The sequence below is a fragment of the Gorilla gorilla genome, chromosome 8 (assembly GCF_029281585.2).
Source record: "Gorilla gorilla gorilla isolate KB3781 chromosome 8, NHGRI_mGorGor1-v2.1_pri, whole genome shotgun sequence".
Lineage (NCBI taxonomy): Eukaryota > Metazoa > Chordata > Mammalia > Primates > Hominidae > Gorilla > Gorilla gorilla.
Window position 1 is genome coordinate 138926078 of NC_073232.2, and position 21134 is coordinate 138947211.

General features: G+C 44.5%; 1 protein-coding gene across 3 annotated transcripts in view; it reads right to left on the bottom strand.

Moving 5' to 3' along the window:
• The window catches only part of C8H10orf90 (chromosome 8 C10orf90 homolog), a 246098-nt gene that overhangs the window by 212009 nt on the left and 12955 nt on the right, over positions 1 to 21134 (bottom strand). For all 3 annotated transcript variants that reach the window (XM_055352075.2, XM_055352073.2, XM_031015709.3), the window contains exon 2: positions 9740 to 9812. In XM_055352075.2, the coding sequence (XP_055208050.2) occupies positions 9740 to 9812 (73 nt within the window). The remainder of the gene's footprint in view (positions 1 to 9739; positions 9813 to 21134) is intronic.

The following is a 21134-nucleotide window of genomic DNA, read 5'->3' on the forward strand; positions in this document are numbered from 1 at the left end:
TAGTGAGAGGACAAACAATTGTGTTTTGTTTGGCAGTTGCTTCACTCTGCCTGTCCTTCTCTCCTCCGGCTCTGCCACACTTCAGCTGCTAGATAAATATTCCTTTTCTGCTGGGAAGCTGGATATTAACATGACCATTATATTAAATAACACAATAAGCTTCAAAAATACATTTAATTCCTTGTGTCACTTTCAATTTATGTTGCATTTGTTTATATGCTTTTTTCTTTTTTAGAAATCCTTTCCTTAGATAGCCAACTGAGGAAAAGGCACTAAAAAAAAAAACACTTTAGCTCATAACCAAGTCTGTTCTCTCCATGCCTTATTAACAATATTTCACCAAAACAAGCAGCATTCTGCACAGCGGGGACCACAAGAGTTTGGGAACATGCCCTCTCTGTGCAGTGTTTTCCCGATAACATACAGCCCTCGGAAGGAGTGTGTGACTTCCAGTGATTATTTGTAAGTATTATTTTTCTCTTGGGGGGCGCTCTTGATATACAACTAACAATTAATAAGGAAGTCGAAACAAATAAACTTCTTTCTTTAAAGGAGCCGAAAGTCACACCAAAAATAATGCATAAGCCCAACTCGGACTTCTGCAGAGGTTAGCGTTCTTGTTCTGGGTCCAGGCAACACCAGGAGGAGACAGGCTGATGGAGTCAGAGGAAGAAGAGGAGGCTGATGCCAGGAGGAGGGCAGATTGATTTAGTGTGGTGAGTAGAAAGCAGACACAAGGGGACATGCACTCTGTGTCGTCTCAAAGTCCTATTGATGTCTGCCTTCTGCCTTGGAGATGGGCCTGATTCCCTGTCTCCATGCCCCACCCGGACTTCATCCTAGACTTAGCTCCTACCTCCCACCAGCCAGCCCATTCCCCCACCAGGGGGTTATTGAGTGCTTAGGCACAGCACTGAGACTGGCGAGCAAAATCAGACAGGCCCCTGCTCTTGCGGAGCTTGTAGTTTGGATGGAGGAGCAAGTATTCATCAAATCCAAATCAACCTGAAAGCATGACTGCAACAGGCACAGCAGGGGAGAGAAAAGTGGACACCACCGATTGGTCATGACATCAGGCTGGCTTCCAGAGGACATGCAGGTAAGGGGCTACAGGTCAGGTCGGTGAGGGACATGGCCACTTGGCAGGATGGAATCCACAGGCATGGGCAGGGATCCCAAAGCAGGAGGCACATGGCAGCAGAGGGTGGGACAGAGTGGGAAGGAGATGGAGTGCAGGGTGCAGGACCCAGGGCCTCGGGGCCTTTTGCACCACAATAAAAATGGTCCTTATTCCAAGAACAACTGGAAGGCATGGAAGGGTCTTAAGCAGGGGTGGTGTGGTCTGAGCAGGTCATTCTGGCTGTAGATGGAGATGAGAATGAGGAAGGTGCAGTTGGGCTATTGCAGGAGTCCAGGCCAGCACGTCAGTGGCTAGAGAGAAGAGGCTGGGCCCTAAAGATGATAAGGAAGCAAATCAGAAGGACTTAGTCACGGTTGGACATTGGAGTGAGGGAAGGCAGAAAGACTCCAGGTTTCCGGCGTGGCTGACAACTGCGGTGCCATTGCTGACATGGAACAGCATTCCTGAGTTCAGAGCGATGGCGGGCTCTAGGTCGGGGTTCACTGGGCCCCCCTGCCTCCCTAGGCCCAGTCTAGAACTCAGATTTCTGCATTGCTCTGGGAAGTGAATTCATGACTTGGATCTGATTCCTCTGCCCGATCCTGGGACCTCAGGAGCTCTGGATGGGGCTGGTCATGAGCCAGGGATGTGTGTGGGACCTGGGCACCACCTCTTTCCACTGTATCCCCACCCTACATTCCCAGTCACCAAAATGTGCCTCCTCTGAGGACTCTGTGTCCTCTTGCTGCACCCCTGACACTGCCTCTTGCCTGGTTGGTGTCCACACTTGCCTCTCAGCACGCCCCTAGGAGCCAAGTCTCAACTTTGTCACACCTTCTAGCACACCTGGATCAGCAGGTGTGCTGATCCCTGGGTCCCAGCTGGTCATTCTGCCCACTCCTCTACATCTTCTCTCTCCCCCTGCCAGGCCCTCCTGGTGAAAGGCCTAACATCGAGGTCCAGTATGACGTGTGCCTTGACATCTGGGGAAAATGATGAGGGCCTTGGATGGCCTATCATATTTCCTCTCCCATGCTGCTCCCTCAGATAAGCTCCCCCAGCCAAACAACCCTCCTTATCATGGGATCACAGGAACCCAAGGTCACCCCACACTCTTTTTACTACAAAGCCTGCCTCCCACAGACCCGACGTGTTCACACGGTTCCTCAGTGCAGTCCTCACGGAGCCCTCCTCCCTGGAGCCATGAGTGTATGTGGCTAATAAAGAGCTGTTGACCTCAACTGTCCAGTGCTGGGTATCCTGTGTGGGCATTTCCATCACGCTAGAGCAGCAATCCTTCCCTCACCACCAGGATGAAGAGGAGGCCATTAAAACAGCCTTTTATGGAATAACTTTACGCTGAGTAACTCTTAGACATGGGGGAATGACAATCACTTGGATGAGCAAATATTACAACTTTCTTTCTTAAAACCCAGCAAACTCCAAAAGACCCTGAGTGGTGGGTGAGTGGTGGTTTTCACAGGGATGCTCATGACAACTTCTTGGGCTCCACACCTGTAGGCTCTGATGCTACAGGCCTGGGTGAGGCCTGGAGACCTATTTCTGTTGTACGCTTGATCGGTGATTCAGATGCACCCCTCCATTTGACAACTGCTGCCAACTCAAAGCTATTTATCTTGCTCTGTGGTTGCAGGAAAATCTCGTCTCCATGGCGCATGGTGTGAGGTTGCTGCTCAGCCATGATACTCAGGTCTCTTAACGATATCTCCGCAGGAGGTGCTCCTTCTAAGCAAAACCAAAAACCAATGCCAGATGCCTGTCTCTCAGACCTGGCTCCTTTATTCAGATCAGGATACCGGTGCCCAAAGGTGCCCACCCTGACACCCATGGCGAGGTAGAAGGGCTCAAACACTTCAGAGGGGGAATTCATTGAAATCATGGGTAGGTCTCCTCATTCCACTCTTCTAAGAATGAGACACGGGGCCTCCTGGACTGTCCCCCACATGTCCACCCCAATGTCTGATTTCCTCACATCTGGATGAAGTCTTGTTGCCAACTGCCTTGGTACAGAAGAGGCAGTAACTGAGCATTCATGCCTTTGAGAGGAAGCTGTAAAATCTGGCTGATGCATTTCTGTCTGACACAAAGATATATAGACTGCGAAATCTGCAGTTGAGCTCCTTTCGTAGTACAGTGTTTTACCAATTACTTTTTAAATTAGATTATGTTACCAGGTGATAGGCAAAGGCCAAATTAGAGCAGAAACTCATGCAGGGGGAAACAGTTGCTTATTGCGCTATTTGTGGGTGATTGCAGCAAAATTGGGGGTCAAGGCCCAGGGAGCCATGAAGCAGAGTAGAAGATGGCACAGAAGCACAGCGGCTCTTCATAAGAGGACACACAGGTGTCACACAGTGGCAAGGGCCGGATGGTCTATTTTCTCTCTAATAACATCCTACCCAAGCAGGCACAACAGACTCAAATGCATTCCCTTATGGCCTCCACAGGAAGCAGGAGTAAATACATTTTATTCTCCAGTGATCAGAAAAGCGATGCTGCCTTTTTCCACCGCCGCTGTGCACAGGCAGGGTGGATGCTAGCTGAAGTAAACACCAAGCAGACCCCATCCAAGCCACTTCTGGGGGACCCTCTGTCCCTCTCAACAAGGGAAGCTGAGGAGCAGGTCAGAAGCCTGTTGCTCAAAGCTCTTGAAGAGCAGAAAGGCAGATGTTTTCCCCGTGGGGTTCTCAGCCACTCACACGCTGATTCCCACCCTGCTCCGCAGGTTTGCCTGGGAGGGTAAAGTGAGAGCCTCTGAAGGAGAAATGGCTCCAATAGCTTCTTCATACAAATGATGCCATTCAGTCTATTGAACCACTTCTCCCTGCTGATCCCTGAGCTTGGAAACATAGAGATGAGAAAATAAGGTCCCTACACTCAGAGCCCATGGTCCTGGAGAGAAAAAGGATGAGTCAGCAAGGTCACGTGAAAGGATTGTGGTTGTGGTTGTGCAATCAACAAAATGCCCTGGAGAGACCTGGGGCGGGGTGGGGCAGGTTGAATCAAGCTTCAGTCAAAAGAAAGGGTTTTATCAACAGAAACACATAGAAGGGTTTTCAGACAGAAGAGTCTCTGGACAAGGAGAGAGATAGGCAAGGGCTGGGTGCAGAGCACTTGCAAGGCCATGGACCTGGAGAAAAACCCAGAAGAATAAATCAGACTCTGAGGGGGAAAGGCACTAAATGCTATGCTTATATTTTGTCCTCTGGGGACTGATATGATTTTTGACTGGAGAAGTTGCATTGATTGGAGATACTCTTATAAATTGTTGAATACATGGCTTCTCCCATGGGCAGGGAGGAATCTATGAGAAGGAGGCAGATGGAGTGAGGTACAATGAAACAGTTTCTGTATCAAAAGATAATCCACACACTGAAATTCCAAAAATTAGAGCCTTCCTAAAAACCAGGTGTTTCAGGGAAAGTAAACAGATAAATGTGGTGTCCCTTCTATACCTTGTTAACAGAGAAGCTGCATTTACAAGTGGCTTCTTCTGGAAGAGAAAATAAATGTAACTCACACCAGGTTCTGGGATGTTTTTGAAGGATCCTAGAACAACCCTTCCTTGAATCATGACGAAGGGTATAGGTAATGGTTTAATTCAGTACTGATGAAATAGAAACTATTGTTATGAAGGAAGCAAATCACTGCTTTTGTAAAATCTGGAATAAAAGAACAATCATCCTCAAGTTTTAAGTGAAATATAATTACTTTATCCCACTCATCAATCAAAGTTTAAAAACTGAAGGTTGCAAAGGTCAGGTTAAATCGATCAGAAGGGAGAAAATTCCACGCCCCCCCGCCATCCGCCCCCTCCTTTATCCCTAAACCAAGTGAATCAGTCATTAAAAGTTCCAAGTGACCTTCATCATTTCCCTCTCTATTTACATTTCCCCTGAATGATTTCCCCAGAAATGGCTGAACTAGACACCTGACTTCCAATCGCCCTCAATCCATAGACCAAGCAGTCTCATCGGCAGACAGGTAGCACAGTGATGGGGAAATGTTACAAAATCTTTTTGTAACATGCAGAATGGGATCTGAAAGGGACTTTTTACCTCTCTCTGATTTTAAAAGCAGATGTGAGTTTGGACAGAATAGTCACCGTTCTCACATTTGTTTTCTCCTTTCGTGTTCAGATCCTATTAATCATAGTAAACTAATCTTTTACACAGGCCAACAGATTTCAAAGGCCCTGCCAGGAGGACCATTTAACTATAAGAAATCCACTCCCCACCCTTCCCAGTCTTGGAATTTCCAGTGACTGAGGAGGTGAATAGCTTCATTGTGAAAATGAAGGATGCAGAAATGAAAATTCAGAGATGACATTCAATTCTGATTTCCTGCTTGGGCTCTATGCACCCTGTTTGGAACAAATACCCCACTGATGGAGCTGCTGCTGGAGGCTACCACCCGCATCACTGAAGTTTAGAGTAGCTTCATAAAGATCACAGCATCCAAAAGCACCCTTGTCTAAGAGCAAACCAAGAAATGAGGAAGTGGAAGGACCATTCCAAAGATGAATCGCTAATTGATGGCAAGGTCAACGCTGGCACTACGTACTTCAATTTAAAAGACAAGGCCGGGTGCAGTGGCTCACGCTTGTAATCCCAGCACTTTGGGAGGCCAAGGCGGGCAGATCACGAGGTCGGGAGATCGAGACCATCCTGGCTAACACGGTGAAACCCCGTCTCTACTAAAAATACTAAAAATTAGCCAGGCGTGGTGGCGGGCGCCTGTAGTCCCAGCTACTCGGGAGACTGAGGCAGGACAATGGCGTGAACCCGGGAGGCGGAGCTTGCAGTAAGCCCAGATCACGCCACTGCACTCCAGCCTGGGCGACAGAGCGAGACTCCGTCTCAAAAAAAAAAAAAAACAAACAAAACCCTGATGTCTGCTCTGTGGTTTTCAGGACAGTGCTCCTCTTCCCACTCCACGCATGTGGCTCCTCCTGGTTTTGCAGCTCCATCCTCTTCCCAACTCATACCTTCTCTCCCGCTGTAATCTCAGCCATTCTCATGGTTTCTCATACCACCCTCGTGTACACCATGATGATATCAAGATTTACAACCCTGACCTGTTTCTTGATCTCTATGCCACACTGCCAGCTGCTTCCCGAGCATCTGGAGCAGATGAGGTCACACTGACCTCTCACACGTAGAGTTTCCAAACACCACAAACTCAAGATCCTCCCACCAGCACCCCGCTAACCCCATAAGCCTCCTGGATCCTGAGTTCCCTACCTTATGAATGACAGCACTATCTATCCAGGAACATCTTTAACTTTTCCCTTATCCCAACAGCATATAAATAATTTGACTAGTTTCTAGGGCTCCAAAAGTTCTAGCCACCATAGCCACTGCCCCAGCTAAACCCACATTACCCGCCACCTGGAATATCACAACAGAGTTGTCTTCCTAGCACTTGGATCAGATAGCGTATTCCAGCAACTTCAAAATACTTCATTGTTCCTCTTTGCCTACCTAATAAATACAGATTAAAAATAGGTGAGAAGGCTGATTTATTTTGGCTTAATGCCATTGAAAAGCTTTCTAAAAATCCCTGCTGTGTGAGCACACCACGGGCTGCCTTAAAACAGAGTGAGTCCCCTGTCCCTGGAGTTTACTATGTGGCCAGCCCACTCCACAGGGCCTTCCCCATTCCTGCATGGGGATGATGAGGAGGGGTTTAAAACATCAGACATCTCAGAGAAGCTAGACACAAGGACCTCTGTGGCCCCTCCCAAGCTGGAGATTCTACAGGCCTACTTATGCCTTTTGAGATAAATGCCTGGCCCATGGATTCCTTCTAGAACATTGCCCCACTAGCTCATCACCCCCAGGACTGGGTCTCTGGAAGTTGTACATCTAATATCTGACCTTGCCTCCTGACTGATGGTCGGGTCAGCATGGCGCCTGACCCAGCAGTTCCAGGTAAGGGTCCGCACGCTCTTGCTGCCAGGGCCGAAGTAGCAACCTTGGTTCCTGTGTTTCTACACCCCAGTGCCTCATCCTCCCATGAAGTTCACTGGTTTCCTTACAACAGTTTCCCTTTGTCTACAATAGTGGGTTTCTGGTCTCCAAACCCAGAGTTTGACCTAAAACTCTGTTCTTTGGGTTTCCCAAAGCCACTGAGAGGGCTAAGAAAGACTTCATCCTGGTCCCAGGCCCTTCTGATGAGCATGGAAACACAGGCTCTAGTCCTGAGCTAAACTCCCTGTTCTTTCCCGAGGGAGAAAGGCCAGCCATAGAGAGCCCAGAGGGCACGGGTGGCTGCTTAGCCCTCCTTTTGTAGAAAAGGTGCAACTGTACTCCCTCCTTGACCAAACCTCAGACAGGGTCCTCTGCGCCCTCTTCTTGACTAGGCCTCACCCTTGGCCTGTTTTAAGCCCAGTTTTAGGATTAGTGAGAATCCCTCGGAGCCCACGGTTAGAAAGAACCCTGCCAAGCCAGTTTAGGTAGAATGCTCCCCACCCTTGATGGCTAATCATGTTCACCTTCCCCGACCTTAGATACTAAGTTCCTCTTTGTAATTTTCCATCAGCTGAGTTCCTCACTCTGCCTTTTGGCCGTAAACCTCCAGCTGCCCTTGCTGTATTCAGAGCTGAGCTTAGTCCTGCGCTGAAGGCTCCCTCCTCCACTGCAGAACTCCAGTAAAATCTGTCTTACCATTTTAAACAAGTGCCCAGTGCAATTTCTCTTAAACAGATGGAAACAACCTTGCGGGAAGACACAGAAAACATGAGAGGGTGCCTTGGAGAATCAGCCCTGCCGGGAAGCGTGAAACCCATTTAGGTCTGACTCCTTGCCTTCTACTAGAATATACTCAGGTTTAGGACTGCCTTTAAGTGTTCTTCCATAATCAGCACATATTGGCAGACTGAAAAAAAAGATACAAAGCCAAGAGCTCTGTCTCCCTCCCAACCCAGGGTTGCTTGAGCAATTTCCCTGCAGCCTGCACCGTTAACCTCTAGCCTCCGGCCAGCATGGGCTTGATTCCTAAGCCATTAAAGTGCTCAGCCCCTCTCCAGTAGGCATCCACTGTGGAAGTGCCCGGTCCTAAGATAAAGAGGACCAAAGCATCCACATTTAAGTCACCAGGCCTCGTTGTTCTCACGGCCACCTCCAAGTGCTCTGAGGAAAACATGGCACTCTTCTCAGTGTCCCCAAACTCCCTGTGGGATGCAAGTAACCAGACGGGTTTTGGGAGCCTGCCTTTGCTGTTCAGACCACAAGAAGTGCCTGCAAATGGATTCATGTTCTCACTACAGGCAATTTCTGGGCTAAGTTTTCAAAGAGTTCAAACTAAATATCTGTCACTATTAAAAAGCTGGAGGCTGGGTGCAGTGACTCATGCCAGCAATCCCAGCACTTTGGGAGGCTGAGGTGAGCAGGTTGCTTGAGCCCAGGAGTTTGAGACCAGGCGAGGCAACATGGCAAGATCCCCTCTCTACCAAACAAACAAACAAAACAACTAGCTACGGATGGTGGTGCGTGCCTGTAGTCCCAGCTACTTGGGAGGTTGAAGTGGGAGGATCGCTTGAGCCCAGGAGTTCAAAGCTGCAGTGAGTCATGATAGCACCACTGCACTCCAGCCTGGGTGACAGAGTGAGACCCTGCCTGGAAAAAAAAAAAAAAAAAAAGAACAAGCTGTAAACCATGCTTCGGGACTACCAGAAAGGATTAAACACGAAAGCTTGTTTCAAGTAATGTTTTTGTCTTGGGTTGACGGTGTCAGTTTTGGAAAGGAATTCAGGTCCCTGATATCTTTGCTATAGGCAGGTGGTGGAGAGAAGATATAAATGTGTCTATGTGTGTGTACATGTATACAAACATGCATATATATCCACATCCACATACATACAAACACACACATAATCTCATGCACTTTTCATCTATAGCGGCTCATCTGCCACATTTATAAATTAAAATTAAAATGAGGATTAAAAAATAAAATTGTGACATTAAAACATTCTTTTAGAATTGAATTTGTTAGTCTCTGAATGGAAATAGTTGATTAACCCAGTAGTCTTATTACAGTTCCATCAGAACATTGGATTAATCTGTGGGATTTTGCTCACAAAGAGTGGGGCAGGGGAGCTGGTTTTCACATCATTTATGTTAACAAACTTAATAAAAGTTATGAACTGTAACCATCTCACCTAGCATTTTTACAGTTTAGTGGCTAAGAATGGAAGCTTTATAAAAAAGATTTATGAATGCACATATCCTGCCTATATTTAAATTGCATCCAGTTTGTTCTGAGAATATTCATATTTGTCCCATTACTCATCCCTGATGGAGCCCTGCTGCATGCTGGCCTGACCCACATGCTCCATGCTCTGCAGGGAGCTCAGGTTCCAAAGGCACCCCTGAAGTCACCGCTGTGCCTGTGGCATCATTTAGCCTCACTGCCTGGCTGTTTAGAAATTCAAATCAGCTTCAAATCTTGGCAGAGCCACTGAGCTATCATCTCACGTTTGGGGGAAAACTAGGCTCAAAAGTACATTCCATTATTAATAAAAATAAAAGAGAGAGAGAGAGAGAGTAAATAAAGGCTTGAAAGGGAACCCTGCCTGGGCAGGCCCCAGTCCTTTACCTTCATTGGAAAGACTTTCATTTCTTTCCCAGGCAGAATGATCTTTGGGGGATGAGAAGAGTCGACTGTGGATCTAGAAAATAAACAGAAACATTTCCCAATTTCATATTTTGATTTGCCAGATATATAATCTTTAATAATGTACATTATTTTTTTAATCAGGAACATCCTGGAATTTCTCAATTGTCCTGAGAAACAGCTACAGATTGTAATGAGGACTTACTTCCATTTTCTCCTGGGTTACCTCTATCAATGACTAAAAGGAAGGTTTTTGAGGATTTCAAAATGCACAGGAAAAGAGGGAGGGAGGAAAGGAAACTAGAAAAATTCAGCCAACATTGATTTTGCCGTGGATTTGGTTAGCAGATCAAGGAACCACATCTAATATTTCTCTTCTGGCCCATCACAGTGCTGAATGGGTGCTGGGCTGAAGCTGGACATTCAATAAATATTGATAATTGATTAGCTATGAGCCATTCAATTTCAGGCGTTTAGGACCCAGTGAAAATAAGCAGAATGTATAGGAAACTATTCTGTTGTCTGCAGGTATGACCGTTTTGCTGACTTTTTCTGCCAAAAGGTAAAGATTTCTTTTGTGATTTTATTCTCAAAGCAGTTTGCTGAGGGTGAGACTTTTGCCTCTGATTTCTAACTTTAATGAGACTCCAGAACATCTCATTCCATACTGGGTTTGCCCTACCCCTGTCGTCCCTTGGAATATCCTGTGACCTCACCCCAAAGCTGGAGAGCAACTGTCCTGATGGTCCTGTCATCATCTTCACATGACTTGAAGGGGCAACACAGTCATAGAGCACGAGCTGGGCTCTAATTGTGAGCCTCAGTTCATGTCCCAGTCCCGAAGCTGAGTTAAACTTTTTGGTGTTCGGTTCCCATTATCGGCCCCTTCTCATCCCCTGCATCTGGGCAACCAGCTCTGGGGTTGCAGAGGGGAATCTGTAGTCAAGCACTTCTTCCATCCCAAGGAGAAGTCTGGCTTCCCCCCGATCCCATAGTGGAAGAGAAAGAATGGGGTGGGACAAGGACCTAACCTGGGCTGAGATCCAGAGAGTTATTTTCTACCATCTGTGCCCCTCCCCATGGCCCAACTCAGCCACCACCTATCAGCCATGTGATTATTAATTCTAATAAGTGCTGAAAATTATTGAGACTTCACATATACTGGTTATGTATGCTCAGTGCTTTACATACATCCTCTCATTGAATTCTCCCAACTCTCAGAAAGGTATGCTTCTTTTAGCTCCACTGTGAAAGCTCAGAAAGCTAAGCCTTCAGTTTGGTAACAGGCCAAGGTCACCTAGCTGGATGTGATGGAGCCAGGAATCAGATTGGGCCAGTTAGGCCCAACACGCTAGCTTTTAGCCAATGTGTTCCAAATGTTGTTTTTGTTACTAAGTGCTGTGGTCTAAATGTGTCCCCCAAAATTCGTGTGCTGGAAACTTCATCTCCAGTGCAACAGTGTTGAGGGTGGGGCCTAGTGGGAGGTGTTTTAGTCATGAGGACTCTGCCTCATGGATGAATCAATGCTGCTGTTTTTAAAAGGGCTTATAGGAGTAGGCTTGCTCACTTCTGCTCCTCTGCCATGTTTTTTTGTTTTTTTTTTAAGCAGGAACATCTTGGAATTTCTTCATTCTCCCAAGAAACAACTACAGATTGTAATAAGGATGTACTTCCATTTTCTCCTGGGTTACCTCCACCAATGAATAAAAGGAAGGTTTTTGAGGATTTCAAAATGCACAGGAAGAGAGGGAGGGAGGAAGAAGCAAGAAGGCTTTTACCAGATGCAAGTACCTTGATCTTGTACTGCCCAGCCTCCAGAATTGTGAGAAGTAAGTTTCTGTTCTTTATAAATTACGCAGTCTCAGATGGTCTGTTATAGCAGCACAAAGAAGACTAAGACACTAAGTATCATTATTTGGCTATTTGACTATATCTGGCAATACTTATATAGCCATTATACTTCTATATATCTTTTTCTCAGACTTAGCGTAGATGCGCCATGGGAAATATTGGATAATGCGTAAAAACTTTCAGGGAAGGAAATAAAAAGGCTGTAACATTGTATATGGGGCTGGAAAATAAATTAAATCTTAAGTCTGTCAGAAGCAGCAAGTTATCTCTCCACTGCTTCACACCAATCAGGTAGATCTGGAGGCTGTCTTGGAGGTGGAGGGATGCAGAGAGAAACTGGCATAGTGGAAATTTTAAGCTTCTTCTCTCCTGGGTTGTTGTCTTGTGTGGTTCTTTTAAGAAAGACTGTTATGCATATTTTTAATGTAACTCTATCAAGTCTAGCAAGTTAGTTAACCTGGGATATGACAACACAGAATTAATTTCCACTTGAAAAGCTCCTGATGCACCATGTAGCTGTTAGTCAGGAGCCCCAGCCTTGCCATTACGTAACAAACACTGAAGTGCTTTGGTTTGGATCACAGATGATCTCTTTCTCTGTCTCTGTCTCTCTCTCTATATACCCCCAGCAATTCACAATGGATGGCAAATAAACTAAGACCCACAGCGTTCTGCAAATGCCTGGCTTCTCCAAAGCCCAGAACCATGTTCTACAGGCTATGGGCACTATTGATTCAAGAATTTTCAACGATGGGGTGATTCAGGAACTTCTTTCGTCAGCTGGACCCCAGGTCTTAGTCCAGTCACAACATCCTGCAAAGACTTGGCGTGGACTCTGCTTTCTGCTGGTTTCTCACTGTAATCCTTTCACGCAGAAGAGCCATGCTTTCCATCGCCATCAGGGTGAAGTCTGATGAGGGCCCTGGTGGTGCCCCTGCTCATCTCTGTGGCATCACTCACTGGGCATCTCTCTCCTGCCACACACTCTATGAGCTCCCCTCATCTCCTTGATTGGTCACACACTCACCCACCACAGGGCCCTCGCACGCATTGTCCTATTTGCATAACACGTCTCCCTGGTCCTTCTGGAGCTTGGCTCACATGACCTGCCCACATGCGTGTCTCTCCTGACATTGCCTTCAAACCAAGGTCAGGTTTCTGTTTTATAAGCTCCTGCAGAAGCATTCTTTTTCCTTCAGAGCACTTGCCTTGGTTTGTAAATACACACTGATGCATGTGAATCTACAACCGATGTCTTCATCTTCCCTCAACCATAACCCCCATGAGAAGAAAGTTGTTGGCCTCACTTGCTAATGGATTCCTCCTCACCCAACCAGGTCTGCCTCCCCCTGAGACCCAGAGGTTGCTGGGAGCAGGGCCTACCTGTACATCTCTGGTGTCCAGCACCGTGGTGGGTGTTAATGAGAAACACAGTGGATGTTTGCAGAAGAAAGGAGAGGAGAAAAGATGGAAGGAAGGAAGGAAGTAGTAAGGGAAAAGGTAGAATGGGAGCTCGGGAGGGAGTGGGGAGGGAGGAAAACAGGGGAGGGGAGGGGAGAGGGAGGGAAAGGGCAGAGTTCCCGATCAAGGTCAGGAGTTAACAGGAGATGCCAGCCTCTGGCCTGCAATGCCTGGGATTTATGTGGCAGTCTTTTTACAAGTGGAAATATTTTCCCCAATAAACCAAAGGTTGACTCCAATTTTTACTATTTACTACTCTGAGGGAGAGCCTGATCAGTCTTTGCTATTTCGTGAGTGATCATTAAGTGACTCCTAACTCAGGCCTTTCAAGACTGTGTCTCCCTTAAGTCTCTGAAGACATTACGGTGTTATTTAGTGAATGGAAACGGTAGTTTACCAAAGCCACACAATGGGAAAGATTTAAGAACCATTTTTCACCTCTGTTCCCAGTGACTCATACGCCTGATTTAAGCCTGGTGTCACGTGAGGAGCTATCATTGAGGGCAATTAATCCTCACAGGATCATCTAACAACTCTGTCACAGAGGCGTGATCATTATTATTTCCACTTTACAGAGCTGGAAAGTGAGGCACAAAGAGGGTAAGTAACTTGCCCAAAGTCACACCCCCCTAGTAATTTAGTAAAGGGCCCCACATTGGAACCCATGCTATTAGAATCAGTCCTAGGGAATAGAGAACTATGATTAGGATCAAGTGCCGTAAGAAAATCATGACACTCCTTGATAGAGTGGGATGCCCCAGCTGGCAAAGCTCTGATATTCACATGACTTCATTTTGATTCTCCAAATTCCCTGAAAGGTGGTGACTAGGACACATAGATTTTTAAAGATATATATAACAAAACTCAGGCCCAGAAACGATAAGAAACCTAAGTGTCCAAGAACAAGAAAACGGTGGCTCTGTCACCTACACCAGCCCTCCTGACCCTGGTCCAGCCTTCCTTCCACCCCCCCACCACCTGCCGCTTCACAGGTACAATCCTGCCAGACCCACCCTGCAGAAATTCTGTGGTCAAGCCTGGTATCTGCTAAGACAATGGTAACATCAACATCACATTGATCTATGAATTCCATCCGCAGCCAGAAGCAGTGCTCCCATGAGCTTTGACTAAACATTGTAGGTGCAATAATAGTAGAACCTCCCATATATGTAAGACTAAATGCTTTACAAAGCAACTCCTACATTACCTCACTTGTTCTCCCAAATCCTGCCATCATAGCTGGACTCAAATGAGCAAATATTTTACTGTTTTTGTTGTTTCCTGACTCTCCCTTCAAGATACCTGAGTACTCACTATGGATCCTAATCTGCAATGCTAACATGCATAAAGCTCTGTATTCCAAGAGTTTTTCTCCCTGGGTTTGTAGCAAACTACTCTGACAGCAAAACCTTACCTGAACTAACCTAAGGCTATTTATGATATTAATTTATTCCATTGAGTGTGAATATTCATACATTTTATTAATTAAGCTTAATTACAGAGTTCTACCTCAGATCCTGATGGAGTTATTGCACAATATTATCTTTTTAAAATCCAAAAAAAAAAAATTATTGTTCAATCACATCTGATTCCAAGAGTTTGAGATGGAGGATTGTCAATCAGTACTGTGGACATTTGATGAATACTTATCGCCAGCTTCTGGGTTAGGGTTTTTCATTAAGCAAGCAGAACAGGGACAGAAACGTTATACACAGCAGGAAAGAAGAGATGGGAGAAAACAGCTGAGAATTTCCCAGAGTCTATACAGAACACTGCTGCCAGTGCCCTCCCCCACTAACTTTGCCTGTCTGGACATGTGCGTAGTTTGCAGAGAAAACAGAGGAGACATCCCAAGTCTACTTGGACCCCAAGGAGGCAAAGACCAAAGATGGATTTTTGGCTGCATCTTCTCTTTAAGATAAAGATAGACATTATTGGAGTCCAAAGGAAAGAGGACTATCTCTTTTCAGTATCTGAATGTCTCCTCCAAGGGATGTAGGAGGCTCCACCAGAGGGCAGACAGCACATGTGATGGATGGTTCCAGGTTGGACTGCTGATTGGTTGGTGAGCACAGACTCTAGTGGGGATGGTATGATAGGTACTCTCTACCGCTAATCTAGATGCAAGATTGATCTTTGCCGGCGTTGCATGTTTTTATTCAATCTTCTGAACTCTTCTGCAACAACAATTAATGTCAGATCAGTTTATGGATCAACAGTGTATTTTCTGGTTAATGCAACCCTGCACCTATAATAACTCAAAACTGAGATTTATCGCTCTACCATGATTCCCTCTTCATGCTTCATCTCTTCATGTTTACATCTGGTTTAACTTTTTCTAATCTAAAATAAATCAGCATGAAAAGCATTAGATTTTTCATTTAGATTCTCAATTGCCTTTTATTACCAAGATAATATCCCTTATCTGATTGCAAATGGTAGGATTGTTCCCTTGTTAGGATCTGAATGAGGATGCTGCAGTTCAGTCTATCTGTCTCTCCTTATTTCTCCTTCACTTTTGTTTTCAAGGGTGGTGGCTGGTGGGGTTCTGATATGAAAATGAGATGAATCAGGATGTAAAGTGGATATATTATTCCTACTATTTCTGCTCTTGGAGGTACATGGAGGAAGACAGCCTCCCCTGGCTGTCTAATGAGATGTGGTCTGCAGAGCGTTCACTCTTCATTTTCCCATCAGGTGACTTCAGCTCCCTGTGTGTTTGCAGGTATAAGCGAGAGCAGCAAGGACGAAGCACTTGGCTGGAGATTTCTATGCAAACATCAGCCATGAGGGGAGAATAACTCCAAAATATAGGCATGTTAAATATCCAGTTACCAAGTCAAATTTAGCTGAACTATTTTGTATATGAAAGAGGTAGATTTCCCCAGATTCCTTAAGTATTCCTTTCAGCATGTTCTATTATGTTTCTTGTCATTTGTAACATTTTCTCTTCACAGGCATACCTCAGAGATATTGGGGGTTCGGTTGCAGACCACCACAATAAAGCAGATTATCACAATAAAGCAAACCACATGAATTTTTTGGCTTCCCAGAACATAGAAATATTGTTTACACTATATTATATTCTATTAAAGGTGTGTTATGTCAAAAAATGTACATACCTTAATTTTAAAATACTTACTGCTAAAACAAAAATGCTAATCATTTGAGCCTTCAACAAGTTGCAATCTGTTTCTGGTGGAGGGTCTTGCCTTGGTGTTGACAGCTGCCAGCTGATCAGGGTGGTGGTTGCTGAAGGCTGCAGTGGCTGTAGCAATTCCTTAAAATGAGACAACAATGAAGTTTGCTGCATCAATTGACTCTTCCTTTCATGAAACAGTTCTCTGTAGCATGTGAGGTTGTTTGGAGGCATTTCACCTGCAGTAGAGCTTCTTTCAACTTTGGAGGCAATCCCCTCAAACCTCACCACTGCTCTATCAACAAATTTATAGAATATTCTAAGTCGTTTGTTGTCATTTCAACAATGTCCACAGAATCTTCACCAGGAATAGTTCCATCTCAAGAAACAATTTTCTTTGTTCCTTCATAAGAAGTGACTTCTCATCCATTAAAGTTTTATCATGAGATTATAGCAATTCAGTCACATCTTCAGGCTCCACTTCTAATTCAAGATCTGTTGCTATTTCTACAACATCTTTAGTTACTTCCTCCACTGAAGTCTCGAACCCCTCAAAGTCATCCATGAGGGTTGGAATAAACTTCTTCCAAACTCCTGTTAATGTGCTATTTTGACCTCCTTTCATGGATCATGAATGTTCCTAATGGCATCTAGAATGGTGAATCTTTTCCAGAAGGTTATCAGTTTGCTTTGCTCAGATTCATCAGCAGAATCACTCTCTATGGCAGCTATAGCCTTAGGAAATGTATTTCTGAAATAATAAGGCTTGAATGTCGAAATTAATTCTTGATCTATGGGCTGCAAAATGGATGTTGCGTTAGGCATGAAAACAACATTAATCTTCTTGTACATTTCCATTGGAGCTCTTGGGTAACTGGGTACATTGTCAATGAGCGGTAATATTTTGAAAGGAATCTTTTTTTATCTAAGCAGCAGGTCTTAACAGTGGGCTTAAAATAGTCAATAAACCATGCTGTAAATAGATATGCTATGATCCAGGCTTTGTTGTTCCATTTATAGAGCACAGACAGAGTAGATTTAGCATTATTCTTAAGGGTCCTAGGATCTTCACAACGGGAAATGAGCATTGGCTTCAACTTAAGTTACCTGCTTCATTATCCCTAACAAGAGAGTCAGCCTGTCCTGTGGAAGCCAGGCATTGACTTTACCTCACTAACTATGAAAGTCCTAGAAGGCATCGTCTTCCAGTAGAAGGCTGTTTAGTCTCCATTGAAAATCTGTTGTTTAGTTTAGCCATCTTCATCAGTTATTTTCTGGATAACTTGCAGCAGCTTCTACATCAGGGTTGCCGCTTCGTCGTGCACTTTGATGTTATAGAGACAGCTTATTTCTTTAAACCTCATGAACCAACCTCTGCTAGCTTCAGACTTTTTTTCTGTATCTTCCTCACCTCTCTCAGGCTTCATAGAATTATGGCTCGATTAGGCCTTGGCTTAAGGGAATGTTGTGGCTGGATTGATCTGCTATCCAGACCACTCAAACTTTCTCCATATCAGCAATAAGGCTGTTCTGCTTTCTTATCATTCCTGTGTTCACTGGAGTAGCACTTTTAATTTCCTTCAAGAATTTTTCCTTTGCATTCACAACTTGGCTAACTCTTTGGTACAAGAGGCACAGCTTTCAGCCTGACTGGGCTGTTGACATGTCTTCCTCACTAAGCTTAATCATTCCTAAACTAATCATTTCTAGGCATAATCATTTCTAGCTTTTGATTTAAAGCAAGAGATGTGAACGCTTCCTTTCACTTGAACACTCAGAGGCCACTTGAGCATTCACTTGAACATTCAGAGGCTTATTAATTAGCCTAATTTTCATACTTTGGTAGCTCAGGAAATAGGTAGGGCTTAAGAGAGGGAGAGAGGTGAGAGAACAACTGGCTGTTGGAGCAGTTTCTTGATTAAGTTTGGTATGTTTTCTGGGTGCAATTTGTGGCACCTCAAGACAATTACAATAGTAATATGAGGCCGGGCGCGGTGGCTCACACCTGTAATCCCAGCACTTTGGGAGACTGAGGCAGGTGGATCATGAGGTCAGGAGATCGAGACCATCATGGTCAACATGGTGAAACCCCATCTCTACTAAAATACAAAAATTAGCTGGGCATGGTGGCACGTGCCTGTAGTCCCAGCTACTAGGGAGGCTGAGGCAGGGGAATCGCTTGAACCCAGGAGGCGGAGGTGGCAGTGAGCCGAGATCGTTCCACTGCACTCCAGCCTGGCAACAGAGCAAGACTCTGTCTCAAATATATATATATATATATATATAGTAATATGAAAGATCATTGATCACAGATAACCGTAACAGATATAATAATGAAAAAGTTTGAAATATTGTGAGAATTTCTAAAATGTGACACAGAGGCACCCAGTGAGCACATACTTTTGGAAAAACAGCACAGATAGACTTGACCAATACAATTGCCACAAACCTTCAACTTGTAAAGTATGTGATATCTGCAAAGTACAATGAAGTAAAGTGCAATAGAATGAGCTGTACTTGACAATGTGAGCTGATGATTCTAGAACTGAGTCCATTTCTCATTCTGTGTGGAAACGTCCTTCCCCAGGAATTGTTTACCACTACTTCCTACTTTCCCCCAATTAGAGTCCTGAACAGTTTGAAATACTTTGAAATCAAATACACTGAAGTTACTCTGACTTTGGAACACCTCAGAGAGTTCTGAGAATTCAATAGCCCACTTGACCCTTTAACTTTTAACTCAATTGTTGTTTTTCTTCTTTCAAAGCAACAGAGACAAAACAAAACAAAAAAGAAGAAGAAGAAGAAGAAGAAGAAGAAGAAGAAGAACAAAGGCATTTCCAGCTCCCTGGCTCACCTGTTTCCATGGCATGCATGCCCTGGGCCTGGGGGGAGAAGACCTTCAGATTTGGTATATTTTACCACTGGTGGTTGCTTTCTGTGATTTTTTTCAGCCAGACTGACAGAAAGGAGTCCTTTTCGTGGCTGACTTTCACACTTTCTCAGAATTAGGGGAAGTGATAACTTCTGCTTATTGAACACTAGCAAAATTTGGTCCTTAAGAGCTTTATAACAGAAAAATCGTAGCAGCCACACCATGGAGTGCTTACCAAGGGCCAGGCACCATTTTAAATGCTTCACAGGCATTACATAATCTCCATGGCAACTCCCAAAGAAAGGTACTACTGTAATCCCATTCTAAAGGCAAAGAAATGTTATTCTTATTAATAATAACATCACTAATAATGTGATCAATAACTTTTTGGGCTCTTATTATGAGCCAAGGGCTTCCCTAAGTACTTCTCATACACAACTTACTCCAGCCTCAAAGCAGCACAAGAAGAAGGTACTCTTAGTAACTCCATTTTACATGTGAGGCAATTGACACTGAGGCAGCTAAGAGTCCATGAAAAATTGAAGAGTTAATGAATGGAAGAGTCAGGATTCATATCCAAGGTCACCTGATCAAGGCCAAGCCCTTGCTCCTCTGCTGCCTCAGTAGAACATCATTTCTTTAATTAAGATGCTAGAAGTTGTAACCGAAATTTATCACGGCCACACAATACTACATACTTCAGGATTTCAGCTACAAGACATTTCAGAACAGGCAACACTATAGCTTTAGAGAGTAGACAGGCGGCTGCCAGAGACTGGGCTTGGAAGTGCGTTGAGTGCAAAGGGCACAGGAGACTTTTTGGCTTGTGGAAATGGCCTATGTCACGATTTGGTACTGGAGTTCAACTGTACCCATTTGTCACAACAAAATGAACTGTACGCTTCAAAAACGTATGAGTAATCATGTATGTAAATTATATCTTAATAAGGCTGATTTTTAACAAATATCTTGTGAATAAGCTTCAACTTAGCTTAGAATTTCAATTCAACAAACATACAACTAGTTCGGGAAACAGGACATGCACTTGACCTCAGGGATCTCACTGTCCAACAAAAGAACCTATAACTGACAACCATCCCAGGCATTCATACTTCGTGTTCTGTAAACACAGGTAAGTGCAGGGCCAGTTTCATGGGTGTGAAACCCATGAATCTGCATAGGGGCCAGTACTCAGAAGTGCCATGCATTCAGTTTAATGTCACTATTTTGAATGATTTTTTAATTGTGGTAAAATATACACGACATAAAATTCACCATTTAAATCATTTTCAAGTTCACAATTGAGCACGTTCACAATTTGTACAACCATCACCACTAACCATCTCCAGAACTTTTTTATCATCCTGAACAGCATCTCTGTACCTGTTAAATGATAATTCCCCATTCCTCCTCCTCCCAGCCCCTGGGGGCCTCTATTTTACATTCTGTTTCTGTGAATTTGACAATTCTGGGTTCTTCATATAAGCAGAGTACAACAACGTTTGTCCCTTTGTGTTGGATTATTTCATTTGGCATCATATCCTCACAGTTCATCCAAAGGTGGGCTGCATTTTCACTTTGTTGAGTGTCCTTTAATGCACCCAATATTCCATTTGTATGAAGTCCAATTGATCAATTTTTTTTCCTTTGTGGGGCTGTGCTTTTGATATCACCATCTTGAAAATTTTAATACTTTGTCTTCTTTTTTTTCTTTTCTTTTTTTTTTTTTGAGACAGAGTTTCACTCATGTTGCCCAGGCTAGAGTGCAATGGCCCCATCTCAGCTCATTGCAAACTCTGCTTCCTGGGTTCAAACGATTCTCCTGCCTCAGCCTCCCGAGTAGCTGGGATTACAGGCGTGCGCCACCACACCTGGCTAATTTTTGTATTTTTAGTAGAGACAGGGTTTCTCCCTGTTGATCAGGCTGGTCTTGAACTCCCGACCTCAGGTGATCTGCCTGCCTCGGCCTCCCAATGTGCTAGGATTACAGGCATGAGCCACTGTGCCCAGCTACTAATACTTTATCTTTGAACTTGTGTTTTGTGACAGCC